The 11203-nt window shown below is 33.8% G+C and overlaps 1 protein-coding gene across 6 annotated transcripts in view; it reads left to right on the forward strand.

The window, feature by feature from the left end:
• LOC106879981 (uncharacterized) overlaps positions 1-11203 on the forward strand; it is a 263310-nt gene that overhangs the window by 174100 nt on the left and 78007 nt on the right. For all 6 annotated transcript variants that reach the window (XR_008264230.1, XM_052968292.1, XM_052968290.1 and 3 more), the window contains 3 exons: positions 3419-3667; positions 7274-7528; positions 9771-10079. Coding sequence is in view for 5 of the 6 variants with exons in the window: in XM_052968292.1 (XP_052824252.1) it covers positions 3419-3667; positions 7274-7528; positions 9771-10079 (813 nt within the window). In the remaining variant the exon portion in view is untranslated. The remainder of the gene's footprint in view (positions 1-3418; positions 3668-7273; positions 7529-9770; positions 10080-11203) is intronic.

The following is an 11203-nucleotide window of genomic DNA, read 5'->3' on the forward strand; positions in this document are numbered from 1 at the left end:
ATATATATATATATATAAAATATTGTCAATACAACATTCTAAAGATTAAGCTTCCTCTCCAGAGTCAGAAATTATTTCAGCTCTGACTAATTGATTATCTCCTCAGAAAAAAAGCTGTCAGTAGAATACTACTCTAATATGTGGTATAGTTTTGCTGCTGCAAGCACATAGACACATTATTGACTGCATCTCTCAAAAGACTGACTGTGAGGAATTCACTTACTAGCATGCTGCAACTAGGAACCTTCAAATTTTCTGCTTCACCTCTTCTACAACTAGTTCTGCTCTAAATTAGTAAATAGTGTACCACTTCTGCCCAAGCTTATCTGATGATCCAAGCTATCCTAGTCTCATTATCTTTGGTCTGTATTAATTCCTTCAGTCCTTTTATTTCAGAAATGAAAATCTATGAAACTCGCTCCTCAATATTTTTCCTGCAGGCATAAATTTGCACGAAATCAAATTGAGCATCAGCAACCTAACAAAAAGAAATTCTGCAAGTGTCATAGATATTGTCCCTCCTCTTCTAAATAGAATCTACTCATAAATTACATTATTCACTACAGCCAAATAAATTTTTGATAACATCACAGTTTATATTGCAGTTTTCAATATTTCAGTTCAGCTTTATCAAGCTAAATAGAAATTTTGCTTAATCAATGGTAAACAATATTTCTGTTCAAATTGATAGAGCTCAAATTCGTTTCAGTCTGTGTAAAGGTTTACAGTTGTACATTTTCTAATGAAAGCTGCTCTTCTTTTATCATATAGTTTGTAGAAAATGTGATTTAGCACTCGCTGGGTGCTTCACAATCCCATACATAATTCATGGAAGGAAAAGGCGAGGACAAGATCTCTCTGAATAAATAACAATAATAATTTATTTCTCTGAATAAACGTTCCATCTCTGGTTAACGGTAGCTGCGAACACCTAGGTGAAGAAGCAGCAGGGTTGGTAGTTAGGCACCAAGGCAATAAGGCATTATTGCAGACTCACAGTGCCGCTCGCCATTAAAGGTCCCATTCTCAACAGAGCTGCTCTAAGTTGTGTCCTGCCCTGTCAGAAGCTGTGATCGAAGAGAGTGAATGGTGGTGAAGCCTAGCTGCTGCTGATGATTGTGCATGCGCATAAGGGGCTTCCGTCAGGTCTTCAGAAGGCTCTAAACCTTGTGTATGCGTAGATGAATGTTCCAACATGGCGTCTAGAACTATGCGTCACTACAAGTTCATATATAAATGTTAATTATCTCAACATCGTGGTATCTAGAACTAAAATATCTACTATGTTCATTATATGTTTTATTGTTTGCATCATATAAGTGGCATTATAGCTGTGGTGGAACATGCCTATTGTGAGAGGTATGCTATCTTGATATATATGACTTGAAAGATACAGTCTGGTTTTAGAGATACTAGAGATTAGAGGAGGTGGGATGAATGCCTCACTCAACAGGAAGTGCTACTACATATAAAAAGTATTTTAAGGTTTGAAGTTATCATGTTTAATTATTGCTGCTGTTGCTTAGATTTAAGTCAATCTTATGAAGAAAACCTATAGCATTAGGAAGGGCAACTAGCTGTGACAAACCATGCCAAAAGAGACAGAGTAGCTAAGTGCAGTTCTCCAGCTTGCCTGCTCCTGTTCAATTGTCCTACTGATGCCAGCATGAAAAACAGATGTTAAATGATAATGATAATGATGATGTTATTGATCATCCTGTCCTTTTGTATATGCAGCACTACCTTGTTCACTGTATCCCCCTTTTTTTTTTACCAGAAATTTGGATTTGATTTGAATCCATGACAATTCTAGCAGATTGAATTACCATTCAACACTTCCCTCTTTGGTTCATATGTTTAACTGTTTCCCCAATTGTAAATTTCTTTTTCTGTTTAAGAAAAAGGAGTTTATTGTGACAGAGAAGGACAGGTAATCATGTAAAGTGTATGGATATATAAAAATATACAGTGAAAGAAAAAAGAATAACTCATTAAAAGATGAGTGTATTTATTCAGTTTTCATTATTTAACACTGAACCCACTGGCCTTGAATTCCATTACCAATATGTGCCTATATCCGATGAAACTAATATTCTGTTTTGCCACATACTTCTGTGTAGCCCTGGTGCACATGCTTTCTGCACCAGTCAATGATCATTTTACATTGCTGCTACAGCTTGTGTTCTTCATAAAGCTATCACTGTGACTTTTGTGAAGTTTGTGTGAGGCTTGGGGGAAAAATATGTTGTATTGAAAATCTGACATCTGAGTCAGTTAAATATTCAATTTTTAGTCATTACATGGAACAACCGAAAGGCTTTGATTATAACCATGAAAGTGATTTTGAAAGCATATTACCCAGCAGATGAAGATAGCATGCTAGATGCTGTTTCTGTACAAAATGTACAAATAATATATGAGAAGTAGTCTCAGATTGCAGAAGAAGGGGTGTGGTAGTACTCCTAATAGTTACTTTTGGATTTGTAATAACAATTGTTTTCTAATGATTTCCAACCCAGAGATATCTTGTGTCTAAAAATATTCTTGATAATCTTACTGCAGGATTAGCTAATCCTGTGAATTATTTGATCCAGTTGTTCTGAATAAATGAAATTTGGTAGCTGTTAGTAGATGAAACCAATAATCAAGCTGTGCAAGTCAAAGCAGCTAATCCCAATAACTGTTATGCAATTCACTAACTGTATGAATGAAGATAACCCTGCTGATAAAAATGACAAAATCGATAAATTTCATCTTGTGTTCACCACAATGGAATCTGTTACTTGAAGAGAGGAGTATCAACACAAAGAATACTCTGTCAAAAAGATAATGTATCAAAAATAAATCCTTCATTTTCTGTTTATAATGGGTATATTCTTGTGTATTGACACTGGAGATAATAACTACTGGAAAATTTGGTAATGAAAGATAGAAGACAAAAAAAGATTGATGTAAAGGATATCTCATTACAAATTAAACATATTTATATTTATTACGTTGTTAGCATCCTGGACAAAATGTGTAGCTGCATTTCATTCATCTTTCTGTTCTGAGTTTAAATTTTCTAGAGATTGACTTTGCTTTTCATTCTTTCAAGGTCGTTAAAATAAATACTGGTTGAGCACTGGCTTCAATGTAATCAATCAGCTCCCTCTCCCGAAATTTCAGACCTTGTGTCTATAGTTGAAAAGATTGTATTTATTACATTTTGTCCAGTTGAATTTGCTAATATTTTTGCAGTTTTTCTGTGATTTTCATGCAGGTGTCTATAGTGTTGGAGACTGCACACCTTGTTAGGATTCAAAGAATTAAACAAATTTCTTAATAAATGATAGGAAAATGCAAAATGCTTCATGAAGTTTCTTAAAAGATCTTCAGTGTGTGATTAAAAATTTTTTTTATTTATTTATTTTTATAGATGTACCTGATATTACTGCATCAGAGAATATGACATTAATTGAGAATCAAGCATCCATTCTAAACTGTTCTGCAGAAGGAAACCCTATCCCAGAAGTGAGGCTGGAATATGAAAATCAAAGTTTTCCTTCAAACTCCCCCTTAACTTTTGATCGTAGAAATAGCAGTGATGTTTTCTGTGTTGCCGTTGCAAAGAGTACAAAACATGGAAATTTGACATCTAGAAAGAAAATTAATATCCTATTGAAATGTATGTTAAGTATAAATATTTTTTCCTGCTGCTGCTGCTGCTGCTGCTGCTGTTGCTGCTGCTGATACTACTACTACTACTACTACTACTACTACTACTACTACTACTACTACTATCTCCACCATCTTCACCACTACCATTACCATCCCCATCACCACTAGCTCCTATATATAACCTGTTGCATTCCATAACTACAGTTTGTCACTTTTTGAATCACATTGTTAAACACAAAAGTAAAGTCTTGTAACCAAATAGATTATTGAAGCACTAGAAAATACTTATTAGTTACAGTGTCTTTCCTGTTGCTTGGTTTCATGGTACCTATTTAGAGCTTGATGGACTAATAACTGACACGGCATAACACCAGTAGAATACGTGCTGTCTCTTCTTCTTGCCTATTCTATTATTATTACTATAACACTGCTCCTAACTTTTTGCAACCTCCATCCAAGATTATATAATGCATTTGTCTCTCCCACTTTTCTGATTGCTCAAGCCCTGCACTAACCACTATATACAATCAAACCATCTCAGGGCTGAAGTCTGTGATATTCCCTCCCCACTTATGCTTTTTTTGCAGATATTGGTAATCAAAACTGGACACAAACTGTATTAGTCTTACCAGATTTAGAAAATTTTTGGAAAAAAAAAATGGCTGCAGCTACTTTTAGTTGACTGAGCTCTAAGTAATCATATAATGCTTCCATCTAACATGCTGTTCCTGCTATATCCACTGTATTTACTCTGAGAATAATATTCATGACACCCAGACTTTGCAATCTTGCTGTTGTTCAGATTCAGAACTTCCTAAGTTTAGGAGAATGATCTTCTGTGAATGAACAAATGAATTAATAAATGGTTTGGGATCGTTGATCCTTGCTTTTACTGATAGAATCATTGTGAACAACCTTCATATCAATTTATCCAGTTCTGATGGTTTCAGTATTTGTGGTTGTTCTGATCTTTAAAACCACCTTGCTTCTATTAGTATATTGTGTAAACATCTTCAACTGCCCTATTTCTGCATATTGACATATCTTTTGATATGTTTTAAATGGGAAAATTTAATTTCTCCTATAACTATTGATAGAGAAATAGTTGTCAAATTAATGTTTCACAAAGACATCTTTAATTGAAATATCTCTCCTTAGAACAGAAACTTGAGAAATTAGATGTCTGAACTCATAATCTGTAAAAACAATTACTCATTGAATTGAAAGAGTGGAAAATAATTTTACTGTTAGAAATGGAACACTAACCTTTTAGCATTCAGAGTACTCTGTCAAATGTAATGCTTAATTATTCACATTCTTTTGAATTAATCATGTATTATCTTTTAGTTTCAAGATTTCAATGATGTGACTTTATTTATGGAGAGACATTGTTGGGTTGGTGTGAGAGGCTTGATGTGGTCAGTTTGAACATAAAACATATAAAGCATTTGGGCCGGATATGACTAGTTTAGATGTTAAAGGGTTAAATCTCTAAAGAATGTGGCAATAAAATGTGTGGTTGTGCTTAGGCTACATTGTTGGCAACATCATTATTCTATTTTCAGAGTAATATAATTATTTACAATACACAAGCATGGTAGATAAAGCCATGAAGGATATGAAGACCAGGAAAGTCCCTGGCCCGTCAGGATTCGCCACTGATATGCTTAAAATATCAGGTGGTGTGGATTATGGTTTAGTCACCTGTATAGTTAACCAGTGTAGTAGCACCATAGTCAACTGCAACAAAGTAAAGGTGACACCTGAGATGGAAATAATTACAGCGGTATCAAATTGTTGGATTAATTGAGGAAAGTTATGCAAAGGGTCTTAGCCTAACTAATTAGAGCGAGAGATAGTCTAGATGAGATGCAGTTTGTTTTGTGCGAGGCAGAAGCACCACTGATGCTATAATTCTGGTAAGGCAACTGCAGGAGAAATACCTAACCAAAGATAAGCCTCTGTACTTGGCTTTTGTTGACATGGAGAAAGCCTTTGACAGGGTCATCTGATTCCTTATCTGGTGATCAATATGAAAACTAGGAGTAGATGAGTGGTTGGTGAGAACTGCACAAGCCATGTACAGGGATGCTGTCAGTAAGGTGAGGGTTGGTAATGAGTATAATGCAGAATTCAGTGATGTGTATAGGCAAAGACAGTTGTGTAAAGAAATGCTGATTGCTAACAGTGAAGGAAGCCTGTGGAAGAGGTAAACCCAGTAAGATATGGGTGGTGAAGCATGATCTTTGAATGTTGGGCCTAATGGATATGATAACAAGTGATCGAAACAAATGACAATATGCTGTGCTTGAGAAGACTCATCACACAAAGTGAAATTGCAATGTCAATGGCACCTGGGAAATCGTAATTGTAGCCCTTTGCTGGTAACATGATCTTCGAATGTTGAGCCTCATGGAGATGATAAGAAGTGACTGAGACCTTTGGTGATATGATGTGCTTGGAAAGTCTCATCAAGCCAAGTGAAATCTTAGTCGTAGCCATTGCTGATGCCATGTAAATGGCACCTGTGCTGGTGGCATGTAAAAAGCACTCATTACACTCTTGGAGTGGTTGGTATTAAGAAGAGCATCCAGCTATAGAAACCATGCCAAATCAGATTGGAGCTTGATGCAGCCCTCTAGCTTACTAATTCCAGTCAAACAGTCTAACCCATGCCAGCATAGAAAGAAGACGTTAGACGATGATGATGATGATGAAAAGATTGGTAAATGAGCAGAGAAAATATAGGATTAAGAGGAGTCTTTAATGTTGTCTAGCCTAGGATATAAAAACTTCTCTAGTGTTAGCGCCACATTAAAATGCACCCACTGATCAGTGATTACAGATGAAGGAGTAGATGAATGGCTTGTGAAAGCCATGCAAGACATATACAGGAGTGCTGTCAACATGATGAGAATTAGCAATGAGTATAGTGATGAAGTTAGAGTGTAGGTAGGGTACCATCAATGCTTAATTCCTTTCTACTTATCAAAGACATCCAGAAGTGCTTAAGACTGAGTGTCCATGGGAATTCTTTTATGATGATATCCCTTTTCCTATAGCTTTCCATATTGCTTTTCTTAAGCTAGTAGGAGTAGAAAAAGTTACAGGTGTGAAAGCAAATCTTGAAATCAAAGGGCCTCAACGTTAACTTGGCAACATTAAAGATGTTTCATTAGGTATAAGGTCAAGTTCATATTGCTCCAAGATTATGGATTTGCAATGGTTTAGATCCCTAACTGTGTCTTGCTGCGATTTTCTGAATAAAAAAACAAATTCAATGACAATCTTAGAATATAAAGACTTACAGGGTATGAACAAGAATATATCTTGCAAAATAAAATCAAAAAAAAAAAAAGGAGGAGAAAGAAAAAAAACATCAATGCAGTAGCAAGTGCTTCAATTGGTTGCATACCACAAGGTTCAGTGGAACCTACTGAAGCAAGCCAGCACTCTTGTGGCATTAACATGGGCACATTCATGTATTACTACAACCATATTATTTATAAATTTATTTTTGAAATGTGTATGGAACTGAAATTTTGTATTAATTTTTATTATATTTTCTAAACTGAAACTGCTTTCTGATTTTGTTTTTGTTATTTCTTTTAAGATCCTCCTCAAGTAAACATTCATATTTCAAATGAAACAAATAATACTTTACTAATTAATTGCACTGCATTTGATGGAAATCCAGCAAACTATGAATACAAACTGAAGCAAAAGTGGGGAAATGCCACTAAGAATACTTATAATATAAGTGTATTATCTATAAACAATTCTACTTTCAATAATACTGGTACATGGGAGTGTCATGTAAGCAATGAAGATTTTCATGTGAGTAAATCATCAGACTACAAAATCACAGGCAAGTATTTTACAAAGTCACAATTTAATTTTAAAAACATATTTACAATCAGCTATTTATTTGATTTTATCCTATTAGAAGATTGTTGGACTTTGTTTTTTTTATGTATATCAATAAAACTGACAATTTGTAACTGTAAAGTTTTAGGAATGGTTTGATATGTAAATAGTTAAGAATTGTAGAATTCAATTCATCCGATTTTCTCCAAAAGAAATGAAGCTGTTTTCAAGAAAATTTTAAACATTCATTTTATACAGTGAAATAGTTTCCCTATTGAATTTTCTTACCGTTTAGTCTGTTCCATTTCAACTGTCTATTGTATGCCAGTATGAAGACTATACAGCAAATTAACTTATCAGGCAAGAACATTAAATATTTCTTGTTACAGTAATTCAAATTATAAGGATATACAATTTCGGCCAATAAATAATTTATTTTCTAAGTGTTACAACAGATATTTCCAAAAACTTTCCAAAAACTTTTAATAGCATGAGGTTTTCATTTAAATTCTATACTATATTATATTTGTTATCTTTAGAAAGAAAAGAAATGTCTATATCGTGTTTAGGTGTGTATGAAGGACACTTTGTAACATAAAAGTAATGGTTTATAGAATGTCTACCACTTCAAGTGTCTTGAGATTTAAGGTAATGTAAGAACTGATGAAACAAGATTATCAGTATAATCTTAGAAATATTGACTGTTTCTGAGCTGCATTGGAGAGATTGTCTTTAATGGAGATGACACAAATTTTGGATTAAGTGATATTTGAGAAAGAAAATTTCAAAACTTATTAAGAATTAGTCAATTTGCAAGAATAACTTCAGGGTGATATCTAGGACAATATCAGATAATGAAAATTGCTTCCTAAATTATCATAAATCTAAAAATCTCTGAAGTGAGATCTAATACAGGTTATATAAATCCAGCTCCTTTCAAAATATTTCTTTTTATGTCACACATTGGCCTCTTGTCTTTGATCAAATATATGAAAATAATCAGTGAGTGTTATCTATTTTTAAATAACACTTGAAACTATTAACTTGACTTGCTAGTTTTAAGTGATCAAGGCTTTTTTGTACTTAAAAGCCTTAATGGTCACATCTTAAGTAATGAGTAGAATTGTAAAAAAGTAACTGACTGAGTGTTTGTTATGTATATGAAGTTAAACTGGATATGGATATAGGTAGCTAATATGACAGATTTGACTGCCATATGCATTGGGTTAGTTAAAAAGTGGTGAATAAGACTCTTTCACAAAGTTGCCAGATGTCTGTGGGGATGAGATAGCTGGAAGGAAAGGGCTGTGATGTCAACAGACAAGGGTGTTGACTGGAACAGAAAGAGTGAGAGAAGAAGTGAGAAAGAAGGACCAGGGTCATCCTCTTTTGCCTTGGGTGCTCACGATGAATGGATGTGAGGTGAGTGAGTTGATAGGGATGGGTACTAGCAGTTGCTAGCGTTAGGTGTGCAGGCTGGGCATGAGCTCTGGATTGAGTATAGCTGGGTGGCAAAATGACAATAAGGTAGGTGAATTATTTATTTCCCTGCATTACAATTCCCTTATACAACAATGTCTAATAAGTAAGAATTTGTGTAATTGGAATTAAGAGCAATAAAAACTTATATTGCATAAAGGTGTATTTTACTCTATCATTAATCTTCATTTTGAAATCTTTGTATGTGTGAATGAATTTCTTTCAGATGATTATTATTGTTTGTATTGTAGTAGAACAGACTGCTGTAAAGCATTCACTGGCAGTTAATCTATATGGTTTAGTGATGTGTAAAATTGAGAAGGTCTTACACAACAATCAAAATTGTGTTTGACATTTGGCAGGTTATTCAGATATTTTACATACTTACTACAACAGATTGTTAACATAAAATTTAGAGAAATGCAGGTAGTTGGATGACTTGATCAGGTGGAATGTGATGAGACAAGAGTGTTAGAGGATCTTCTGGGACCATACTCTGTAAAATATGCCATGGTTGTTGTGTAGTGGTTGTAATTGAATGGGATGATACACTAGAGTTCGTTTGATAACTAGGGATTCTAATTTGGAGGTGAAATGGTACAGATGCTTAGAATTGAGTCAATCTGAAAGTAAATTTCTGTCATCAAATTGTATAATTTACATTTTATTCATTCCACTTATTTTTTGAAAACTTAGGTTTCTTCTATTTCAAATTTACATTATATATTATTTTCTTTCAATATTTCATTATTTTTTTCCACCAGTGAAACCTATTTTCAGTTCAATATCAAACAATTCCAAAAAGAGAAATGTGGCAATTGGAGAATCTGTAATTTTCAAACAGTGTTTTTATTCCCATCCAAAATCTTATGTAAAATGGCAAATAAATGACGAATTAATTGACTTCAACAAATATTTAACAACTGATTTTGTATCAAGTGATTTTCCTTTCAAAGGAATCTGTACTAGTTTAAAAATAGAAGACATCAAAGATAATGATATTAGTACTTATACCTTAACATTGGAAAACTATGTAGGAAAAGAAGTGATTACTTTTGCCTTGAAGCATCAAGGTAAGTTGTTACATGTTTGTAATTATTCTTTAATCATTTAAAATATTGTTTCATATTATACAGAATTATTTAGAATTGATTAATTCATTGCAAAATACTCAAAGTTCTGCTTTTAGCTCATGTCTTAAAATTAGCTATGTTATAAAGATGGAGGGTCAATTTTGGCTTTGTTTCTTGTTTAAGCACTTTTACATTTGTAGGTAAGCAATTTTCTTTTCAGAAATATTTTAGATAATTACTGGAGCAAAACTTTCACTGAAAAATCATACCCTAACTCTGAGAATGACGTTTTCTGTTCAATTAACTATTTATTTTAAGTATATTTATTTAAATATTTACTTCATAAGTAGAATCGAGTTAATTTGAATGTGGTAAGAATTTCAGCTAATAAATGGAGACAGCAAGCTGATGCATGCGAATACTAAAATTTTACGTCTTTTTGGCCCTTTACTGGTCCAAATAGGTTAAATCTATTAAGGTATTTTCTTTGAGATTATTATTACCTCCTTAGGGCATTTTAGCATTTGAGGCTTTTGAGATATTAAAAAATCAGGGTAACATTATTAACAAAAGAAACGAAGTGCTTTATGCATAAAAATCACAGGACCTTTGCAAAACTCAGTTAGTTTAGTCCCCCTCTCCCCACTTCTATGAAGTGGGGAGAGGGGGACTAAACTAACTTCATAGATATGGGGAAGTTTACCTGTTGTTTCTAGAATGTTGGGTTTTCTGTTGGTTTTCTGGTATTTTTTAAGTCTACTGTTTCAGTAGAATTCTATGCATGCGGGAAACATCAGCCAAAAGTGAAACATTGGGAGATTTTAGCTTTTTGAAAGCTGGTAGGTGATGGATGAGCAAGGTGGAGGAAGGGGCATTGAGTGTTTCTTTAAGAAAAATTAAACTATAAAAATGTATATATACATATATATATAAGGCTCTGAATTTACCTTCAAACGAGGAACAAAGTTTAAAATTAAAACCAATTTCTCTTGTTCCTCTGGTAACCTCATTTATGTCCTTACTTGCGCAGGTTGCCAAAACTTCTGTATCGGACAGACGAGCCTCCCATTACGTAGAAGAGTAGCTGTCCATAAGGAACAAATAAACCTCCCTCAATACCGCCA

This window comes from Octopus bimaculoides, chromosome 5 (assembly GCF_001194135.2).
Source record: "Octopus bimaculoides isolate UCB-OBI-ISO-001 chromosome 5, ASM119413v2, whole genome shotgun sequence".
NCBI lineage: Eukaryota > Metazoa > Mollusca > Cephalopoda > Octopoda > Octopodidae > Octopus > Octopus bimaculoides.